The 23,625-nt window shown below is 40.7% G+C and overlaps 1 protein-coding gene across 9 annotated transcripts in view; it reads left to right on the top strand.

Moving 5' to 3' along the window:
- Window positions 1-16,544: 16,544 nt before the first annotated feature.
- The window catches only part of TRPS1 (transcriptional repressor GATA binding 1), a 275,411-nt gene continuing 268,330 nt past the window's right edge, over window positions 16,545-23,625 (top strand). For 3 of the 9 annotated variants that reach the window (XM_090040534.1, XM_090040535.1, XM_090040526.1), the window contains exon 1: window positions 16,545-16,698. Coding sequence is in view for 1 of the 9 variants with exons in the window: in XM_090040533.1 (XP_089896659.1) it covers window positions 17,428-17,437 (10 nt within the window). In the remaining 8 variants the exon portion in view is untranslated. Of the gene's footprint in view, window positions 16,699-16,899; window positions 17,438-18,646; window positions 18,668-23,625 lie in introns of those variants that run through there. The other 6 variants (XM_090040533.1, XM_090040529.1, XM_090040528.1 and 3 more) reach the window with 3 other exon arrangements.

The raw sequence follows: 23,625 nt of genomic DNA, 5'->3' as shown, positions 1-23,625 counted from the left end.
TGCACCATGACAAAGTTTAAGGATCCCGCTACATAGCCCATCAGTTATGTTCCTAGATAGCCCTGCAGCAAATGTGTGGAGGTTTTTCTTAATTGACACTTTCTCAGTTCAAAAAGTTTGCAATTACCAGAGAGGCAAAGGCTTAGCATGTGGAAGACCTGTCAGTCCAGTCTAGCAGGAGTAAATATATTAAATTATTTATGAGTGAACTCTGCTTCCTTCTTAAAAAAGGGGGTGTGAGAATTGTTCCCAGAGGGAGTTTGTTTTCTAATTCCACTGCTTCAGTTAACTTTAGTATATTGTCTCATATAAAACAGTAATTTACTGTATTGCTTGCCTTCATTGTTTGTAAGAGGTTGTAACTATGGCTTTTTGTTTTGCTATAAGCAGGTTGGGAGACTAAATATGCACTCTGCCTTGCTAACATGAACAGGCTGGTGAGAAAATGCACACTTTGTTGTTCAAAATAGATTGGTTTTATATTCATTATAGTAAAACAATTGAGCATGTGGTGAGAATGACTTGATTGAAAAAGTGAAATAAAAGCAGGGGGGAACTAATATGCAATGAATGATATAAACATTGGTTTCAAGTTTTACCTTTCATGTTCCAGTGCTAAATATTCATTCATCAAAAATGCTGTCCATTTTGGATGCCGTGATAGCATTTCCTAGCCTTTGCAAGAGTATATATCAACATCGGCTGTCTCCTCAGTACACTTCTTTGTTTTGGGGAAGATAACCATGATTCCCTTCTGGCCCTGATTTCCACATTACCAGTCATCCTGACAAGAGATTCCACTTCCTTCAAGATTCTGAACAATCTTCATTTCTATTGATTTTAGTGACCATTAAAGCCAATTAGCAATATATTGATTGAGGTCTTTAGTGTTAAACTGGAGTTAAAGCCATTCTGTGGGGAAACACAAGGGAATAGAAATATGCGATCAAAAAAAGCCACACAAAAGCAGACCGTTCTACTCAGTAAAGGTCCAAGATTGAACTGTTAACAATGGCAATGGAAATGGGAGAGGACAAGAGTGAAGAGGGGAGAGCGAGCTATGCGCAGTGATGTTCTGGGGGGGATTTGTACTACCCACAACTAAGATTTTGTGCTGTGGCACATTTCTGTAAGGAAAAGGGCCTTAACAGCATGCACAATGTGGGCGGATAAAAGCTGGTGGGTGTGCCTTTTGGATCTGTGGATCTGCCTTTTGGAATTTCATATTACTTATATCTCATTTTGTGCAAGGCAGATGTACTGCCAGTGCTGGCAGTTTGCACGGGCGCATGGCAAAGAGCCATTATCAACGCAAGACAGATAATTGGTTTGCAAAGCATTCCAACATCACATCCAAGGGGAGTAAACTTTCCTTTCAATCAAATGGCCCCTCCCTTGTCAGCTCTGACACACAGCCTTGTAGGCAGCTATGTACCTGCACTCTATAGAAAAAGGGAACGTAGAATCTGGTTCCATTTTACTTCCTTATGTAGATTTACCACTGTGTGTGCCTATCCCATGCAAACGTATGGGATTAGGAGTTACATTGTTATTAACTGAACCTAAGGGCTGTGTCCAGATAAGCATGGTCGTGCAGTATGTGGCACTGCAGACACCTTTGCAGCACCACATACCACATGTTCAGTTGTTCTCTGCACTGCAAGGGAGCAGAGCAGAGGGGTTTTTTTTACCCCGGCTATCCTGCAGAAGTCAAAACCCACAGGAAAAAAAAGGTGGAGCAGGGCATGCATAGGTAGCATGCACCACTCAAAACTGGAGCCGGACTGGCCGAAGCCATCTCCATGTGGCAAAATCACTCCTTCTGCAGCCCTGGGAGGCCCCCAGGATCCCAAGGAAGGCTGCTGGGGCCAGACTACCTGCTGGCGTCAGCCTCCCCTACCCCACCTAGGGTAACTTGCCATGCACCAGAGTGCACATGGCATAGATGTTCCCCAGGGACAACTAGCGGTAGCACAAGTTGCACTGCTACTAGTTGTCCCTGGAGAACCAAACAGCCACACCACATGTGGACGTGGCCTAGGAGTTCATTTTATAAATGGCTGGGTGGTTTCAACTCCTATGAACCTCAATAGGAATGAAAACCTGCTGGAACCAGGCCCCCTCGCCAAACCCTTCTCCCCAAAGAAATGGCAATGCATAGGGGGTGCACATGGGTGGATGTGCAGCCCCTGAGCGTGGTGGTGCACCCCCTGCAAAAAGGCACCATTGACACTGCCAGCGGTGCCTGTGGGCAGTTGCTGCTTGCCACCCTCTCCCCTCACCACCGGTAGCATCTGCAGGAGGTCAGTGATTGCCGCTGGCCGCTGCTGACACAGCCAGCAGCATCTGCAGGTGGTCACTGACTGCTGCTTGATGCTCACCACCCTCTCGCCTCCCCCCTGCTGCCGACAGCGCTGTGGCTGCCTGCGGGAGCTCCTTGCTTGCTGTCACCATGCTCCTGCTGCCAACAGCACCACTGCTGCCTGTGGGAGCTTGTTGTGCTGCCCTAGCCTCCAAGGTCACGCGGCGCTCATGCCCCAAAGTCCATGTGTCAGACCTGTGGTTAAATGATATTGCACAGGATCCATTAACCTTATTTCTGTGCAACTTCCAATTTACCTTGTCTTGGGATTTGTCATTAGCTTGGCATCATATAAAAGACTAACAACTGGGTATTGCCCATCCCGGAAACTGTTTGTTAAAGTATAAGTGGCAGTAGTAAGTAAAAAAGTTGTGACTTGGCAATACACAAGGAACACAGGCATTTATACATCCACAACCATCCAGACTGCAGCAGAATATAATGATAACAACTAAGTAGTTCTTATCATTAGAAAGGAAAGCCCTTATAGCTGAGGCTATCATACTGTGGAATACACAGATTAACTTGTCATAAGAGACCTGAAGATTTCCTTGGTTTTGCTTATTTCAGGAGCCTTCACAAATATGGCAGACTTTCCTCTGGCTGAAACACCACAAGTCAAAGGAAAAAATTGCCGAAAGGTCTAAGATTAAAAAATATATATTTCCATAATATTAGTGAGAAATTATTTTGTCAGCTTCATTGACAAAATAATTGTTGATCTATAATTTCTCTTAATGTAAAAGCATCAGTTCCTTCGAAAAGCAGAAATTCATTTCTATAGTCTAACAAATGTTTGTGCATTTATATTAATGATAGGTGAATCTCAAATAGGGTCAGAGGTTTGCATGCACACTCAAAATACTTGGGCCTTATTAAAGTGTTTTACTCTAGGATTAAAAGCTTCTTGGCCCTAATTCCGTCTTGTTATAAGCTGTAAAAGGTGATGTAAAATCCAGTGGCGTGTTTCTAGTGAGTTCCAGCTAAAAGTTAACCCAACCGAATTCAGTACCTTGATCTGGAAAGAAATATATCATTGTTGTTGGTAAAATTTACAGATGCTGCAAAAATGGTGGAGTGACAAACAAGGATCGGGACAGATCAGTTTTATTTTAAACCAAGTGTTTAAACATGGCTCAATACCATGCACTCATGGGGGAGATGTCTGTTTATTCCAAGCTTCAGGGAATCTGCTGGTTATCAACAAGGGGCAGGATTTTGAAACTGCCTGGAGCACCTTCATCTTCTACTTGGGATCAAACTAATTTGGGATCAGGACGTTTGTGTTTTTTTGCACCCAGGTATGACTGGCAAGGGCTGCAGGATTTTTTGCCTTCCTCTGCTGAGTTACACACGGAGCCTTTTCTTTGAATCCTTTGAGTATATACCAACCAAAATACTTTACAACTGTAATGGCAGGGCACAGGCAATGCCTTTGTCTTTTCTGGTTTTTACTTGCAATGTATAGGCTGTTTTTTATTTAGTTTTCAAACATACTTTGTGGTTGACATGTGTGAAGAGTTAGACAGTTTTTTGATTCTTTGGATGCATTATTTTCATACATACAGGGGTTTCTTCCAGTCCTATATTCTTAGCCCATGTTCACAAAATGGGTGGGGGAGGGGAGGGGACTGTATTTTGAACAAAAGTGACTGAAAATGATTTGGGAATCTTAAGATAAAAGTATTATTTGCACATGAGCATCAGTATGCTGCTATTGCTGAGGACAGACATGCTTCTTGGATGTATCAATAAACGACTATCACGTCAGACTAGGAAAAATAGCATTATGTCACTATCCTGTGTTACTGAACCTATTACTAGAAGACTATGACCAGTCCTGATGTCACACTTCAAAAGGGATGCTGACAAATTGGAAACAGTTCAGAAAAGAAGTACAAGAATTATTGGAGGTCTGGAAAACAGGCCTGATAGCAAGAGACTTGATCATGCTCTACAAGTACCTTCAGGGGGGAAAAGATATATGATAGGCAAAACCTCTTTAATCTAACAGAAAAAGGAATAATGAGATCCAGGGGTTGGAAGCTGAAATGGCAAATTCAGACAGAAATAAGTCTAAAATTTTTAATTGCAAGGGTTATTAACCTGAAAGACAACTTCATGAGAGGTATGGTTGGATCCTACATCACTTGAAGTTCTGAAATCAAGACTGTTGTCTTTTCTTTAAAAGTATCCTGTACTTCAACAGAAGTTATATTCTTGATGCAGCAAAGGTTTGTTGTGCTATGTTATGCAGAGGGTCAGATTACTTGATAATAATAATCTCTTTGGCCTTTAGAATTACATTGTTATGAAATACATTTTGGTATTTTTTCTTTGCCTTTTAAATTTTTTAGCAGATGCCCGTAGAGGAATACATACACATGCACAAACTAATGTTAAAGTTTTAACTGCAAGAAGTAGGAAGTTTGGAGCTAATCAAGTGTAACTCTTTTGGATACTAGTGTTAGACTAGGGACTTTATAAACTAAATATGAGACACATGCACTTGGCTATAGAAAATAGGTACAACAAAAAACAGTTCAATTGATTTTCATGACGCTAATAAAGCAGTTGTTTAGAAAACAACAGCAAAACCATTTATTTTCCATTACATAATGCCATGTACTTCATAAAATAGCTGGTCATCTTCTCGTGTCTCTACACCAGATTTGACCATTATGTTACACATGCTTGTTCTCGTTTGTTGTACTTTGAGAGGTCTTTCCTCGTACATGTGCCTCCAAGCAGCAGGAGTTGCAGCAGGAGTTGCACAGCCTGAGGATCTGTGCTGCAATCTCAGGTGGTTGAACCAATGGTATACCCCACTTCTTCATTAGTTCCTGACTCTGGTACGTAAGTGGTAGAGACATGGCCACATTGGCCAGCCGTGGTGGCTGGCTAATGGTTTGTCAGCCTGGTGGTTTGTCAACTTTGGTGGTAAGGACTTGCTTGTTCCAATGTCCATTTTCTTCTGTCTCCTGCTCCCCATCTGTAGTTGTATCTCCTTGAGTGTGACATTGAGAGGTTGGGTGCTGGTAGTTGCTGTTTTCTGAATATTTCCTTGTCCAGAAGATATATAGGGGACATCATTTTTATCTTAATTAATCTTAAGCATGGGTGACTAGTGCCACCTTAGTCAGGGAGAGCATGTGCCCCCCGCCCCGCCCCCAGCGACCCGTCTGAGACTGGGGGAAGAGGTTTCCTCATAGCCAATCTTGCTGACTGGGAAGCAGCAGCAGTTCTCCCAGAAATGGCCATGGTGATTCATCCAGTGGCCCCACTCCCCAGCCAGTGCTTCTGCCTGCCCCCCCTGCCCATTGCCTAAGCAGGGAGCACGGCATGTCAGGGGGTGCACTTGCACCCCTGTGCACTTTTTATGCATTGCTACTGATCTTAAGTACACAGTTTTAGTTTCAGGGTACTCTTTGTAGGCTATTAGCTACTAGTGCAACTTCAGTCATATCTAGACAGAGAAATTTACATAAATATTTCACCAGTTTGCAAGAAGTTGTAGTGAAGATAAAGCTTCTGCAGCTGCACATGTTTTTCAACAGGTAACACAGCAGTTGAAACACTGGAAGCCACAAAAGTCATCTCTACAATAGGACCTTCAGCTGTGCTACTGCTATCAGCTGTCCAGTGTGAAAGTAAGAGAGAATTATATTTTATTTCCCTATCAAGACTTAGCTTGTGTATAGAAAAAGAAACGAAGGCAGCTAAGATTCCACTGCTTACTTCACCACTCTTTTGTCCCACACCAGCCTTCCCTGGGTATAAGGAGCCCACCTAGTACTGCGTATTTTCTGTAGACAGAAGTGTGTGGGGGTGTCCAGCAGGTAAGTCTATTACCATATTTTAAAAAATTTTCTTTTATATTTATCTCATACAGAAAGAAGAGAATGAAATGACTCCTGATTCCATTTGCCACTTCCCAACTGTTTGGGTAAGTTGAACTAAAGACACTAATCTGACAGAAGCTGAGTTAATGGTGAAAGATGGAGCATTATCTCTGGGTTTTTGGTTGTAGCCATGTTGGTCTAAGGACGTAGGCAGGCAAGGTTCTTTGAGTAGATGTGATATCTTTTATTAGACCAACTGAGTAGTTGGCAAACAATTCTTGGCAAGCTTTCGGGCACAGTCACCCTTCTTTAGGCATAGGGAGTCTCAGAAAGTTCTTGGAGTGTCAGAACAGCAGAGACTCCTTATGCCTGATGATGAGTGACTGCCCAAAAGCTTGCCAAGAGCCTTATCTCTGAATTTCCTAACTTCAGTGTAAAGAGAACTGAACTTTGATTCTCAAGTAACATGATTCTCTCTGTTAAGAGGCTCAGGCCTGGTATCAGTATGTAGAACAGCATGCACCTCACCCCCCCTCCCCCAAAAGGCCTATTTAGATCAGGGTTGTCAAACATACAGCCTGTGGGCTGGATCTGGCCCACAGAGCCCTATTATCTATCCTCTGGAGTTGCCTCTGAGTCTGAATTCACCTGGACTGACCCTATGAACTTGGGGCCTAGCAGTGTGAATCCCAAAGCATGCACTGTAGGTGCTGAATCTGGCTTGTGGTGGGCAGGTCCAGGGTCCGTGTGCCCATTGGCTTGATCTGGCCTGTGGGCTGGCTGTAAATCCGGTGCCAAATAAGTTTGACATTCCTGATTTAGGCTGTACTCCTATAGCTGTACTCTTGGCCAGCCATACTAGGAACGTACCATAAAAAATAATTTCAGACTTGACTGTGATGAGAAGACAAAGGATACATACAGATTCACAGAAGATTATGGCTGGAAGGGACCTTGTGAGATCATCAGGTTCAGGCCCTCTGCTCTGGGCAGGAAAGACTGGTGGGGTCAAATAACTCTAGTAAGGTGTGCATCCAGTCCCCTTTTGGAGATCTCCAGGGTAGGTGCCTGCACCACCCCCACTGGAAGTCTATTCCAGAGGTTGGTCACATGAACCTAAAGAAGTTTTTCCTTATATCCAGTCTGAAACCTTCTTCTAGGAGTTTCTGAGCATTGCTCTGGGTTCCCCCTGGGTTGCTTTGGGGAATATTTGTTTGTCTAGCCCCTGATGCTCACCCCTGAAATATTTGTAAGTTGCCACCAAATTCCCCCAAAGTCTTTTCTAGGCTGAACTGTCCCATATATGTCAGCCTTTCCTCATATGGCTTGCTCTTCAGGCCTCTAACCATATAAGCCTCTACCCTCTGACTCTCCCAAGCTTCTCCACATCTTTCCTGAAGTGTGGCTCCAAGAACTGGACGTAGTACTCCAGCTGTGGCCTCACAAATTCTGATTAGAGCAGGAGAATAACTTCCTTAGTTTTGCCTGAGATGCATTGGTTGATACATGCCAGTGTATTGTTTGTGCTGAGTTCTTCCTAGAAAAGCCATTAGGTATGTTTGACTTATTCTATCACTCTCCCACCAAAGCTGTGTGCAGAGGACTTTCTTCCTAACATTTGCATAACTCCAACAGTGAGGTTGGAAGAAGCTACAGAAAATGGGGTCCTGTTGCTATGTAAATAACCAGCAGTTATCCCTTGCAGGGAGTGAATTAATGGAAGATGAAGTTTGTCAGAAGGTGAGTGCTTTTGACACCCTGGCAACTTCTTATCCTTCACTATTGTTCTCCTTAGCTGGCAGCTTCCAGGAAATAGCATTGGGCCACTTGCCGCAGTCACTGTTCTTTGGTTTGTGGCCTTTCTATACCACTCCCTAAAACTAGGAAACACTTCTCATTCGATTTCAGCATGCTATTGCTCTCTCCATGTGCAGATGCTTCCTACTAATTCACTTCTTCCACTAGGTGTGGAAAAATCAAGCCAAACCTTAAAATACAGAATACCAAATTATTCTTTCGTCTGGACTTCCCAGTTCAACCTGTCTTCTCTGTCTTCCCTGTTGTAGGGTTCAGTAGAAGGGTTATCTCATTTTCTGTGTTGTACAGGAACAAGCAGACCATCTGTGCTGATCAAGTAATAGCTAGTAGTGCTGGGCTTGCTTATTGCCTCTTGGTTATCTGAAACTCTCTGATTCCTCCCCTTACAAAGGGAAACTGTAAAACTGGAAAGCACCCTTTTGGGATGCCTGCCCCCACTGGCCACTCTAGTTTATGTGACCATTATAGCCATAATGCTATCTCATATCTATTCTACAGCTTCTATATAATCACCCTCCCCTCCACAAAACATATTGCACTCATTCAAAAAGATGCCTGTTTGAAAAACTGAAAGCATTCACAGAATACTTTCTGTTATTTACAAGTATTTGCATGAGTGCCACTTAAATGTATTACATGTTTAGCACACAGCTTCAGTACAATTTCCTTATTCAAAGACAGCTTAATGATCTTCAATTTAGTGTGTATATAAATGGAAAATAATATCAGTGTTTGCTTTTTCTGTTTTTTGAAAACCATGTTTGTGTAAATTCCCAATGGAAAAATGGATATGTGCAGCAGATGGTCAGAATAATCCAGATCTTTTACCAGTCTATTAAGGCCATTTGAGGTCTTTGTTAAATAAGAAGTCTAACATCTAAATATTTTAGTATGTCACAAGGTAACTACAGGCCAAACACACTCCTCTGTTTTCTGTGAGAACAGTGGAAAGTGCCAAAAGCTGGTGAATGAGGTGAAAGGGAAAAGTGTTTGCAGGAGTTGGGAATCTAATCTTCGTGCTATGGTCTTCAAATCCCTCTGTGGGACTCAGGTTCTATGGGTACAAGAGCAGACAAGGCAAATGGCTCAGTAGTTATCTGTGCTATGATCTACCCTTTGACCATTTTAGACACCAAGTGTCAATTAATGTTGGCCCATCACCATTATCGTTTGCTGATTTCCAGTGTTCAGTAGGTGGGGGTGGAATTCAGGGTACAAAGAGCTAGGGATGCCTTATTACTAGGGTCATTATTACCAAGGAAGGAGGAAGACCAGAAGCACTGGACAGAAGGGTCCTGCCTGTTTTGTATGGCAGTCTGATCTCCCCAGGGGAAATGGAGTCCAAAATGAGGAATAATCCACACTGAGCACAAAATTGGCCCTCTCTGAAAGAATAGAAATATGTACTATTTTTCATGTAAAGAAGACCAAAAATCTTGCTATTGTCACTTCAAAATAAAGGGGCCTTGGTTTTATTATGCTGTTCACAGACTTCAATGTACACCTGACTGCATACATTCATATGTGAAAACCCAAACAGACTTCTTGTTAAGTTATCAAGTTTTCAGTAACTAACCATATAGAGCATCAGGTTTTTAGAGCTGAGTTCATTCCTGTGCTGATGCAAAGCCCAGGATGTAAACAGAGGGGAAGCCAACTTTATGCATCTGATTATGAAGCTACTTCAGGGCGGGCTCAGATCTGGTACAGGTTTGGTACAGCTGTATTAGTGAATTGTCAGAGGGTGCAAGAATGCACTGGCGTTTTCCTTTCGTACTCTGAAATTCCCTGCCATAAAATGCCTGCTGAGTCAGGATACCCTGGTACTGGGAAATTCACTGTAAGTTTTATGTAGCTGTTTTGTATAGCCAGGAGTTAGACCCAAGTCTTGTGGTTCTTTGGGACCACTGGATCACTTCCTAGTGATGCAGACTTGTTCAGGGGCTATATATCTGCCTCGGGATCTATTGTTTAGGAACAATCTATCCTGCTTGGACTGGATGTTCTATAAGATCCTTTTCAACTCTAAAATTCTGTAGTGGTAAAGAGCAAGCTGGACCAAGATCTGGCCCTTAGCTTTATAAAACATGCTTCTGAAAGTGTAGCTGTCTTGGACATCTTGGTTCCCTGCAGGTGCATGTGTGTGTGTTTCTGAAAGGACTTCCAGGAATGATGGGATGCAGCGTGAAAAAAGGTCTGTGTTTTCTGGTACCTGTACTTACTGTACATGCAGTAGATGCCATTACAAATGAACATTTGTTGCATTACTTTATTTACCTCACTGTATAATGTTCATTATTCCCTATCTTTAGAATTAGAAATGATGGAAATCTCATGGTAGATTTTACTATTGCCTCCATATATATGTGCGTTTGCTATTTCCAGTTATACTCATTGTAGCTTTTATGATATATAATGCAGGTAGACAGATGAAATTATTATTGAAGTGGCAGGTGCATTTTTTTCCTACAAAGTGAAACACATGCATGTGAAAGATGTTTTCCTTTGCTAAACTTAATCTGAGACCTCACATAACAAGCTATGTAAATAAATCCTTTCTGCAATAAAAACACACTCCTTGTAGCCTAGCACATTATTTTTTACATTAAAATAAAGTAAGATTTGAACATAGTGAGCTGCCCTAGATGGAAAATCTATTTACGAGAAATGAAATGAAGGAAAACCCTGGGATGCTGCAGAGATTGAAAAACAAAACAAAACAAAACAACCCCCCCCACAACACATCACTGTATTTGTGGCTCTGTTGAAGTCAAACAGTTTGATTGTATAGAGTAATAATTTTATATTAGGGATGATTCTAGTGAAATTTTAATATAGTTTGTGTCCAGAATACATTGTAACTTCATGTCAGTGAATCTTACTAATGAGAATGAAAAATATATTCATACAGGGCCTAATCTAAAGTCCACTAAAATCAATAGGAGTCTTTCCTTTCACTATAGTGCACTTTGTATCAAGCTCATTTGAACCTTTCCAGATGAGCTGCAAATCCCATAATAAAGAGAAGGAATCAGTGTGTAGGTAGAAGCAGTTAGGGGGTAGGCTTCACTTTGGTGGGAGATGTTGGCAGGAGGAGGGTGGGCTCAGGATGCTTTTGCATGCTGATCAGTGTTTAGATGAGTGGACGTTTGAACTGTAGGAATTAATAGTACTCTTAGCTGTTTTAGTTATTTATATACTTATAAAGTTTATCATATATGTATAGAAGGCATTCAGAGCTTTGGCCCAATGCCCTTTAGTAAGAATTTTTAAGATCAAAGTCTGCATAATTATATAGATTGCTGCATGTAGATGTTTTCAGAGATTTTAGCATTTCTTGGTTTTAATTTTCCAGTAGGCTTCATGATAATGAAAGTAACACTGCTGCATATTAAAGTTCTCTATTTAGCTTCAGCAGCCTCCATACCAAGAACATTTAACATTATCCATTTAGTGATCCTCATACGCAGCTTAAAGAAACCACCTATATTTGGGTTTCCATGTTTAATCCATGTCCTCTCTGCTGATGCTAACTTCCTGCCACTTGGGCAGGGGGCTGGACCTGATGATCTCACAGGGTCCCTTCCAGTCCTAATGTCTATGAAATCTACTAAATCTATGATACTGTCTGTAAATGTGATGGTGTATTTTAGTGATGGTTCAGATGTAGTAGTGGTATGCTGTGGAGGACATTTTTTTCCATTATGCAATAGAGAAGGCCACCAAACACTCATCAGATGTTAATGGCCTTCCTTCACTATTGGTTTGTATAAAAATGGTGACATAGAAGTAAAAGGCTCCATTTCCCATTACCAGATATCCAGTCCACCTAGAAAACATCTGTTAAATCTGGGTTCATGCCACATTATTAATTTTTCTGTTACGTGATGTTTCACTGGCTGTTTTTAGTGCTATCTTGTCCATCACCATACATAATCTCTTTTCAGAGGCATTTTAACCACGTTATTATGGTCCCCAACTCTGTTTCTTTTTAAAATCAATGGTAATGTTTTGTCTTCTACCTCAGTGTACCATTGGAAGTTTGAAAACTTGATTCTGTACCTGTATAAGAAAGGACAAAACTTTGGGAGGATTTTATGTGACAAAATTGGTGCAATTAAATTACGTGGGTCTGCAGAAATTCTGTAACATACATTATTTATATTCGTAAGAAACTTATATTGTAGTGCCTGAGACACACAAGCAAGTGCACTGCAAAATGCTCATTACTGAAGATAGTAAAAGAAAACGGTCTCTAGGATTCATGTGATATACTACTAACTGGAGGGAGAATAATACAGAAATATTTTCTTGATGATGTGTGCTAAAACAGCAGGCATTTAAGAGCAATGGATGTCAATCTCTGAGGTTTTTGTAAAGAATTGCAATTTATGATGTGTTAGGGTAAACAGTTGGATTAAATGTCTAAAATGCATGTTCCATCAGGTAAAATCATTGTGATTACAGGCTCTAGCTCTTCAAGTAAGTTATGCCCTAAAAGTCTGAAATAGTAAAACAAGAATGTTTGTGCTTACCTGTTAATCCCTTTTTGTATCTACACTGAGTAAAGTACAAGAAAAAGAAAATCTGCATTAAACAATAAAGGCATAAATGTCGTTATGTCATCTCGATAAACAATGGCTGTTACACTGTTTTCCTTCAAAAAGCCACTATGACTGGCCTTTCTATTCTCCCTCAATAGAGAATGTGCTTGAGTGTAAAAAATGGAGGATTATTTAGAAATTACATTGTTCATGCTTCTAATGTGAAAGTAGAACTTTCCTGGCTTTTTCTTGCTTTGTTGGGGTTTTTTTGTTTGTTTTATTAATTTCTGCTTCAGATCCTACCTGCCATAAAATGCTGGATTTTTTATTTCAACAGCCACCTAATATCACAGAGAATATGGATCTGAAATAAATGGGAAAGAAACAAGTTTCTTTAGGTGACTTTGCAACTGTGTGACAGACGAACATAATAAATGAAAACAAATCTTTGATACTTCTCATAATGAAATTTGTGGCATGTCAATGTCAAAGGACTATAACGACAAATCAACAAATATTTGAATGAAAACAATATACATAGCTTATTTTCTATATTAAAAACAACTGTCAAACAATTACTGTATGACCTCATGAATTAGTTAGTTATTTTGAAATATTCCTGCTAAGATAAAAAAAAAATGCTGCACGGGCCTTTGAGCTGAACATATTGTGTCAATCATAAGCATATGCAATGTATCTAAACCATGAGGTAAAAATTTTCTTTGTAAATTATTTCATAAATAAATAATTTGCCTGAAAAAGTTTATGAAAATATTTTTGCTTTTATTAAGTTCTCCACAGCTCTTTTGTGGTTAATGTAAACAGATTGATATTGACGTCTTCTTGATCTGCTTTATTTTAACTCCAAAGGCAGAATGCATCATGCAAGCATTATTTTACAGAGATACTCTAGCATACTTTTCTGTGCCATACCATGTTTCCTTAAAGTTTTCTATTTAAACGATGAAGAAACAATGTGTTATTCTAGCAGTTACGTATGAAATGCACTCTTACTACTCTAATATTAAAAATACAGAATAAAGAACCTTGATGCATTTTTTTCATGGCATTTAAAATATAAATCACTTATCCTGGTGAGGTTTTCTGCAGGTGAAAGAAGATGTCAGTGTCAGGAAGTTTTACACATGTTGAAGCATGCACAGTATTTCCATAGTTATCACACTTTCCCATGTTTTATCTCTTCTAGTTCAATGTGAATAAAATGCAGGGAACTTGCATTTGTGCATGTAAGCCTGGATAGGATTGAAGGTGTGAGGGGGCATCATTTCCCTTTTTATAGCAGAGACATTTGCTTAATAAATTTTAATAGAGCAGAGAAGCAAAGGGGACTAACCCTTGTTTAAATATTTTCCATTCAAACCCTGCTTGTCAGATGCTCAGCCAAACCATCAGCCAAGTACCTGCTAATTTTAATCCTTACTATACAGGACAGAACTGCTAGCTGATTGCTTACTCTGCCCTGCTGTATTTAGATAAAAACCTAAATTACATAGGATGGAGAAAAATATTTAGTTATATTCAGTAGAACACAACAGTTACTTTTAGTGTATTTCACAATGGCTGAAACTATGAAAATGATTTTTAAAATTTGCCTGCTTAAGTTTAACAACATTTTCAACTTAAAACAAGAGTGAAGATTTATGTTCTCCAAAAGTACTTTCAGTGTGCATATTTCTGATGTGCTATAGCAAATTGCTCTGGTATTAAAATATTCAAGTAGTCATTAGTAGCAGACTTTAAATTTTATGAAAGATTTTGGTATTGCTTTTCTTTGCATTCCATATATAAACATCAGAACTGTTCCAAAATGAATTTCTGCTGATGGGAACATAGTCAGTCCCACACATAATATGTCAGTTTTCTTCTCCCACTTTTGGGGAATATACTGTGTTCCTCATTGTGGAACTATATTTTACTTAGCCTTTCCAACCTGACGAGTTCACCTCTTGTACACGACTTACTGCTTTTTATAAATAAAGTGCTTTATCAGACAGCCCTACAAAAGAACTTAAGGGGGAAATGTGTTGCTAGGTGATTTACATGAGCAATTACTTTACAAATCTGCCAGTATATTATACGAAACATAAATGAAGAATGTATAAGCCTTGAGAAGAGGCTGAAAATGGCATATATCTTACAGTAGGTTTCATTTTGCCTCACTTTGTATTTTTGAGGACTTTATGCTTTATAATTCATGATTTCCCTGAAAATAACTTTGTTAGGAAAATGTTATGGTATGTAAACATATTTAGTGGGGGGTATGTTTATCTGTAACTACTATTTTAATTGTTTAACAGTTTTTTCAGCTTCTCACTTTAAAAATGTACTATTAGTTGCAAGTAACTGGAATGTGTCTATTTTCATATGAAATCAGTTAAAAATGACTTGCCTGGAAGGAAAAACATGCCACAGAAAGTCACCTAACTGCAGAAAAATTGTGTCGAAATGCTTAACAAATGTTTACATAGTTTTTGACACCTACTATATTTGGGATTTAAAAATCTTTCACAGGAACCTTTTATGTACTGCCTTCCCTTGGAGATTTTATTTTATTTTTTTACATTAGGGACATTGACTTCTAGTCATTTCTGGTATGGGAGAAATCTGACTATTTTTAATTGAAAAGACTGTGTATAGACACAGAAAAGTGTGAAGAATTTTCTTAAGAGCAGCTTGGGGCTGTCTTGTGCCTGGGATGATCACGGAGCACCGAGAAGCGGCTTGTAATAATTTGAAAGTTTGGAAAGCTAATTTGAAACTTTAATCATCATTTGCAGACTGGAATCTAGACTTCTCCGTCAGTCCTCTGTCCGCTCCGTGTTTGTGCCTCTGAGATTGCAAGCGCTTGGGGGCAGGGACTGCTTCAGTGTTGTATCTCCCCCGCTTGTGGCGGTCAGTCCTCTGGAAATTCGCCAATACCCACATCAGGACAACAACAATTTGGCATCTTCTTGTAAGACACTTCAGAGGCCTCCGTGAGGGAGATGAGGGTGTGCCATTAATATTTCTCTGACTTCTTTTCCAATTCAGAAAAAAAAAACTTTCTAGGATCCCCCAGCCCCCCACTTTGCACTGCTGGATCAAAAGGAAGAGGAATCGGGGGAGATGCAGCCATCTGGAGCAGACTCCCTATGCCCGAGGAAGGGCGTTTGTGCCCCAAAGCTTGCAAAGACACGTGTTGACTCAAAGACTCTTCAGTCGACCCAATACAAAGGATCCCATTCCTCCCCCCAACAAAACCTTGCCTGCTCTCTTGGCATGGCACATTGAGGTTCCCTGCAGGTGGAAGAAGGATGCGAGGGTTGCACAGGTCGCACCACATTAAGGAATGGCCAGTCACTCAGGGGAAGGAACAGCAAGGACAATCAAGAGTTGCCCCCCCCCGCCCCGGCTCAAACTTTGCCCCTCACATCCCCCTCTGCCTGCTCAGTGCAGCAGGGAAGCGGCTGCGAGGAGCCGGCAGACTGCTCCGGACGCGACGATCACACGGAGGAAAGTTGTGAATGACGTGGGCGAGTCCAAAGCCGCCTTTCCCCCAGCGGCGGCTGCTGCCGCCCGCGGGCGGGGGAGGAGCGGGAGGCTGCGCCGGCGGAGCGCGCCGGGGACGCTGCACTGTCTCTTTAAGGGCGCTCCGGCTAGGGTGGCGCTTTTCTCTGCGAAGGCTCCTTTGATATTAATAGTGTTGGTGTCTTGAAACTGACGTAATGCTCGGAGACGGAGGTCCTGACAAGCGATAACATTTCTGATAAAGAGCCGATCTGCAGCCCGCTGCTCTCCTCCTCCTCCTCCTCCTCCGGGGCTGTTGTTCCCCAGCCCCGGCTCCGCTCTCTCCTCCCTTGCACACACGCACCAGGCACATCCAGGTCCCTGCTCTTTCCCTTTCTCTCTCCCTGCAAAGAGGGGGGCAGAGGGGAGGGGGGAAAAGGCGGGGGGGGGAAAATCCCCCCCTCCTCTCCTCTCTCTTTCTTCCCCCCTCTGCACGCACACACACTCACACTCACCCCCCCCATCCAAGATCAACTCTGCAAACAACAGAAGACGGTTCATGGCTCAAGCCACAGCTCCACCATCTTCCAGGCTGCTGAGATTATTATTGCCGATTAATCAACAGGTAAAGGCGGGGGAGCAGAGGCGAGCAGCCGGCTGGGGGCTGGGAAGGGCAGATGCAGGCCTGGGGCGGGGGGGCGGCTGCTGCTGTTGCGCATGTAGTGAGTGCTGAGCGCTGGTGCGTGTGCAAGGGGGGGAGGTTAAAAGTGACTTTCTTTGCACACGCACAGTGAGGGGGGGGGGTGTCACACGGCCCGGAGGAAGCGGGGGCTTCTCGGGTTTCACAGCCTTTCTCTCTCCCTCTCTGTTATTTTTTGGGTTTTTGTGTGTGTGTCTGTGTTTTTTTCGGTTGTTGTTTTTTTTTTTTGGGGGGGGTTGGTTTTTTGGTGTGAATTTCCCCCCCACCCTTCCTCTGGTGGGTCAAAGCCATGTGTGATCGCTGGGAATTGGCGACTTGCAAACTGCAGTAGCCCCTTCGGAGTCAGGAGGGTCAAGTTCAGGCGGCGGAGAGAGCAGGGAAAACAACCCCCTTGGCCGCCCGCCTCCCCCTGCCCCCGGGGCAGCACCCACCCCTCGGCGCTGCGGGGCCGGTGTGCGCCGTGCCGGGGCGCTCCCCCGGGGACCCCCCCGCATGGGGCGCTGGGCGAGGGGGGAGAAGAGATTTTGCATCCGATGAGCTGCAGTCACCCAGTCCTTGCTGCTGCTGCTGCTGCTGCTGCTGCTGCTGCTGTTGTTGTTGTTGCTGCTGGAAGTTTTTACTGGGAATCATGACAAGCGGGGCACAGAGACCAGCATGAAGAGTAGTAAGTTTGGGACCAACTTTTGCTTTTGGGGGGAAGAGCAAGCCCTGGTCACACGGGGGCGGGGGGGGGGGGAAGGCGACATGGTGGTGGTGGATTTTTTTTTCCTCTTTGAAATCAGAGCAGAGAGAGAGACGGAAAACTTTTCCTCTTAAAGGCAAAGTTGTGCTCTCAGAGCGCAGTCCCATGCTGAGCCCTGCCATGGTTGCCATAACTTTGTCTCCTTCCTCACTCCCCCCCACCCCCTTCCTTGTGTTTTCCACTAGGGATCTGTTTGTCTGACAGCCTTTTATTTTTTTTTTTTAGTCTAGGTCTGAATGAATGGGGCTGAGGGCAGGCTGGCTACATCTAAGGAGGGGGAGTGTGATGCTGGAGGGGTGTCATTTGTGGCTTGGTAAAGCTGCGGTGTCCAGGAAAGGTGGGATCTGGTGGGCTCTGCACCGCTCGGTTGGGTCCCCGTCCCTGGTCCCTGGCAAGGGGAGACGGGGAAAGGCCATGAAAATCCACATGGACTTTCCAGAAAGACCCACAAAGTTGTAGGATGCTGGCAGTGACCGGGGGCTATTTTTCAGCATAGAATTGCTTTGTGACTTGAGCAGCGCACGAAGCAGAACCTCTCATTGACATTTGGGGAGGTTTGATTAATGTATTGGGGGGGGTTAATAGAAAAATAAGGTGTGTTTTAATCAACCAGGACTTCTGTATGTTTTCTGTTTCTGAGGTCATACAGGGGCCCATTAACTTAAAAAATATCAGGTCACTATTCCAGACACCAATGTCAAGGTTCTGAAGTGCGCTGACTGAAAAATGTGGGGCCAGGTCATGAGTTAAAGTCCATCTTCTGCTCCTCCCCAAGTGCAAGGACATTATGTGGTGAGAACAGAGTATGCATGAGCAAGCGACAGATGCAAAGGGACCCATCACAGAGGACGCAAGATATGTATGCTCCTTGGGGCTTGGCACATATTGACTTTGTACAGCACCTAGCATCTTGTGGATGCTACGTGTAAGAAACAATACTTTCATAGGAGCCTGGTTTTCATTTAATCCATTTCATTACAACTATAAAGGAGCCATCAAACTCTTTGCCATTCAGGCAGCTTTTTTCAACTACGCAATTGAAACCTATGGATCTTGATGGCATCATGTTACTTTCCTGTTGGTTTTAGGAAAAGCTGATCATTGAGAAAACTGCTGGAGTTAAAATGCAAGGGACAGCAAAGGAAAGTAGTGGTAAGAGCCAGTTTCTGACGTGGACAAAATGAGAATAAAAGTTACAGTATTCTTTCTGAGCTGCAGACAGTGTTTTCCTCATGTTCGCAATACGTACATTAGGTTAGAGAGCTCTGTCAGATATTCCACCAGAGTGACATTTAAAAAAAAAAAAAACAAACTCCAAAAGAGTGAGGATTTTTTTAAAGTACTGTGGGTCTATGAGTAAATACAGGGCTTGTTTGAGAACATCAACTATTTCCTGTAAATTGTGATGCTGACAAGACTGTCTGGAAATGATATCAACACTTTGGAAGATTTTTTTTTTTTTTTTCAACTACCGAGTGAAAGTTTGTTAATAACATAGTTAGTCCAAATAAGTGGAACACTTAAAAAAGAAAAAGGAAGGGGAAAGTCTTCCTTCCTTTTTCTTTTTAAAAGTTACATATAGATATAGTTTTTTGATAAACTGTAAGTTGGTCAGTAAGTTTCATAAAGTCACTCATACTGTAGTTGATGAGTGCACCCATACTCACGTACAAATTAAAGCCTAAAATATTTACGACATCAAGATATTATGTTTTATATTTAAAAGGAGGAGGAAATTCACATATGAAGGCAACACTCATATCATAATCTGTCCTGCTGTTTCAGAATATCATGGTTTTATGGCATATTATAACTTCAGTCTGCTTGATACTAGTTGCATATAGGTAGGCGCAACAAAGTAAAATAAAGACAAAGTTGCATCAGCTTTTAAGTTAGTTCCCCCCCGCTTTCTTTCCACCCCACCTTGTCAAGCTGTAAATCAGACCTCAGTATTATTTGGAGATTTTGTGCGAGAGCATGATTGAATTATTTTACCTTCTGATTATGGTAATAAAGAAAAATCAAAGTGACGTTGACAGTCTGTGAGATCTGAGGATTCTTTGGCTTGGCTGATATGTTCACGGTTAAGATTTAGCCTAGTTTCCCATATTATTTTTCCCGGTATTCTTAGCATAAATTAAATGATAACTTTCAGCATTATTGTAGGATACATTGTGAGTTTAAGTGTAGAGTACATTCCATGTTATTTTATAGATGTTCATAGTAAGGATTTGTATCGACCACATTTTATGTATCATTCTTAATGTACTTTCATTGTATACTCTATTGCCAGGCATGCTGTCAATGTGTGGGGAAGAATAATACATTCAAATATGAAATGAATAATAAAAAAAGTTTAAAATCTTGTAAGGTGGAGTTTCTGCCTAAGTGCAGTGATTTCTTAGTATTTCTTAAATCTTAGTATTTCATCCATGTTATACATTTAATACTAATCGGCACATGCTTTGTATGCTCCCTGCATGTGAAAGAGCTAAAAAATAATATTACTATAAATATTTAAAATTTGAATTGAAAACACAACTTCAGATATTTATTTAATTGCTTGCCCTTTACCTGAAACATTTGTCCTAACTTTAGAGTGTGTGTGTGTGTGTGTGTGTGTGTGTGTGTGTACATGTATGTGTGCTTTTGAAGAATATTTATGTCTCTTATTAACTCATGACAATATTTTAATGTAACAGTAGTAATGGAAACATTCTCTGATCATAACTTCAGCTATACTAGCAGTATTGCTGTAATAAAAGTTTGGGGGTAGCACCAAATATAACATCGTGAGAGTTTTTGTGTTAAAAAATATTTAACTGTAAAGGTTGGAAATCTGACAACCCTTTTTGTTAACTGAAGGTAAAGTGGAAATAAATTACTTTTCTAATACTGTTTCACTTAAGACAAACTTGTCACCTTCTAATAAAAGTATTGGCCCTGAACAGAAATGTACTCTGATTAAGATACTCTGCTAGTGTGTAAAAGGAATCCATTCATTCAGTAGACTGACAACTTTCCAGTTGGTGTTTGCCCTTGCTTAATTTAGTTTCCTCAGCACAACTAAGTGAGGTAGTCTGGATCTGTTTTTGGCAGTCTTGGGCAACTATAAATGCAGACCTTTCTGCCCAAATATATTACACTTCACAAGTCAAAATGTAATTGATAAAAAATAAGGCAGGTATATCGTATATTAAGGAGGAAGTGTTTCAAAGGGTCATTGTTTTTCTTTCTGAGACTTTCTTTAAGTTCTTGGATAATAAGGTAACATTGCTATTTTCAAATATTGATGATTAATACTGAAAATTGCCGAGTCTGTACCCATCTGCTATATAAATACCATTGCCTGTTGATCTTCGGATGCATTAATTACAGTATATCGTGGTTACGGTCTTACTATTTTTGTCTGTCCATAAAATAACTAAAAGTACCCTTTCCAGTCCTCCCAGAGAAGGAAGAGAATGGCTTTTTTTAGCAGTGTCATAGATCATGGCATTCCCTTCCACATAGTGGGACAACAGAGTTGTGATTTAGGTTTTGATAGAAAGATCTGTGCCCAAAATGAGAATATTCTAATTACTTTAAGGAGACTTTTAAATTCAGTTTAGTGTATGAAAAAGACATCTGTAGGAAAAGATATTTCTAAGGATTGATTTTTTTTTTTTTTGTTTGAAGTTGTGTTTTTGCTAAAATGTATGAGAGATGTCAGATGATGCGAAGCACCAAAGTGCAGTTTTACCATTATGTAGATAGTTTTTTGCAGGAACAAGACATCTAGTAATACTTTTCTTGTCACATTTGCCATTGTGTTTAATCATTATAGAGGCCACCAAAACTGAAATACTAGCTAGCTGTATATTTGCCAAGAATATAAGGAAAAAAAAAAAACATTTAAAGTAACATTGTAGTACACTAGTGTTTTTGTCTTCTGGACCAAAGTTCAAAATAGACAAGGAGCAATGGTGGATTAAATATGTTGCTCTCAGTTTAGTCCCTAGTGGACATTTTGTCGCATCTCAAAAGCACCACACAGTTGAACACCATATGATGTGCTGTCTGCAGTCAGAGGAAGCCCTCCTGCATTGGCATCACAAGGGTTAGAGCGCTGGCGGAGGTGAACTGGCAGAGTTGTATGAAAGAAATCTTGTTTAATGACTTTGGCTTTACACAGTTTCTATTGTATTGATTTCTTGTGTTCTGGGGTCCTAAAAGTTCCCCTTAAAATCTAAAAGCAACAACGCTCAGTTTAAAAAAGAAAAAAAAAAGCATGTAAGATTTAACAGGAAATGCTAATCTTTCTATCAACTTGTTGTTATAATGATCATATAGAATTTTTTTAGAGAATTATATTCTCCTGCTGCAGAACTGTATAGGAAATCTATAGAAAGAATATAATTCTGTATTAACTCTGCAGCTTTTTAAGCGATGCCTATAGGATATTTCTGTAGAAGCCTGTTGGTTCCGTCCCATTAAATACTGTAAAACTTTTCTCATGCTGAGAGTGAGGGAATATAAAAATTAAGAAGGAATTATCTGAGCCTAAACTTTGAATCAGCAAACTTAGTCTTAGTAGTTACGTCTTGATTTCTAAGCTGTAATTGACACACATGATGTTTTTATACGCATCATTTTTTTCAAAGCTCAGGTCAACTGTTTTTCTCTTAAATTTATTCAAAAATAAGTCATTTAAAAAAATGTTACTAGCCCTTTAAAAACCTGCAATAAATGCTTTACAAGTGGCTAGACACCTTCCCTGGTGGTTTAATTTATACAAGCAGGAAACTTTCTCTCCTTCTCTTTCTCTCTTTCTTTCTTGTTTTCTTTAAACCAACTGACGTAATGCCAAACTTTGCTTTAAAAGAACAGACAGAAGTAATTGGTAGCTTTTAACTTTTAATAATGTTCTGGATTGGTTTTAGTGGCCAAACTGCCATTTTTTTAAAAAATTCAAGAAAAAACGGGCTTGTGGCCTGAGGAAGAAAGGCCCTGTTGATGCAGTTATTTTTATTCTTGTTTTTCAATCTGTTATTAAAAATCTTTCCTGCTGAGCTCTGCTGGATTTCTCCAGTTGCTCTTTGTGATGGCTGGTGCATTTCAGGTTACGGTAACTTAAACTGTTTTCTGAAATATTTTTTTTTCCCATGGGCCTTTTGAGATGCATTATCCCTTTTTTCCCCCCTCTTTTGGAGAGATGATTTGTTTTGGTATAGATGGAATTAATAAGCTAAATGTATCTGTTGTGACAGATCAGGGAATATTTATTTTATTAAAGTAAGAACATTTTACACCTGTTAGTCAAGGTCTGATTTGAGGCATAATAATTGTCCATTGGAGAAAAGACAAGAGTATCCTATCTCAGTCAGGATTCCTCCCCCTTATACTTTAAAACCAAACACAATTTTAAATGTCTGTCTAGCATGCAATCATCTCTAGCAAACTAAAACTATTGACTTTAATCTTCTTACATTAGATACATAAAACAGAACAGAAGAAAAGAAAATACAAGCCATACTATACAATTTCTTTTCTTTCTTTCTTTTTTTTTTTCTTTTCTTTTGAATATACTCAGGTTTTAATAATTTTCTGACTGTTTCTTTATTACCTTTCTACCTCCTGCTGGGCTTTTGCACACACACAGGACTTTCACCATAAAAAGACAAAGTTAGGCAATAGACTTCTTGTCAAAGTTTACGTCAGTGCGACTTCATAAGTTGGCAAGTTGGGGAATCTTGCAAAGACAAAGTCGGCTTTGCCAGTTTTTCCTTCCTTTAGGGGAGACACTCCACCCAGTACCCCACCCAACATGAAGGGTTATAATTCGGTGGCACCACTTAAAATGTCAGTCCTCCCTGGGATCTTATCCCCAGACTATCTTGTCTAAGTCTTAACGTTTAATCTGAAATTCAGTCTGGTGAAGTAATAGCTCGTTTTTGTAAGCACTTTTTGGGCCTGATCCTACAATTATTATTCATGAAAAATTAATTGACGTCAATGAGACTTTTGCCTCTATAAGGGCTAAAGGATTGGCTTCCCTTCGTGCGTGTGTGTGTGTGTGTGTGTGTGTGTGTGTGCGTGCGCACGCACGTATTCTTACAAATTCGAGATGT

Source organism: Crocodylus siamensis, chromosome 3, assembly GCF_052110815.1.
Source record: "Crocodylus siamensis isolate JL-2025a chromosome 3, ASM5211081v1, whole genome shotgun sequence".
Classification (NCBI taxonomy): Eukaryota; Metazoa; Chordata; order Crocodylia; family Crocodylidae; genus Crocodylus; species Crocodylus siamensis.
Note: the sequence above shows the minus strand (reverse complement) of the source record. Positions and strands in the feature narration are given on the sequence as shown.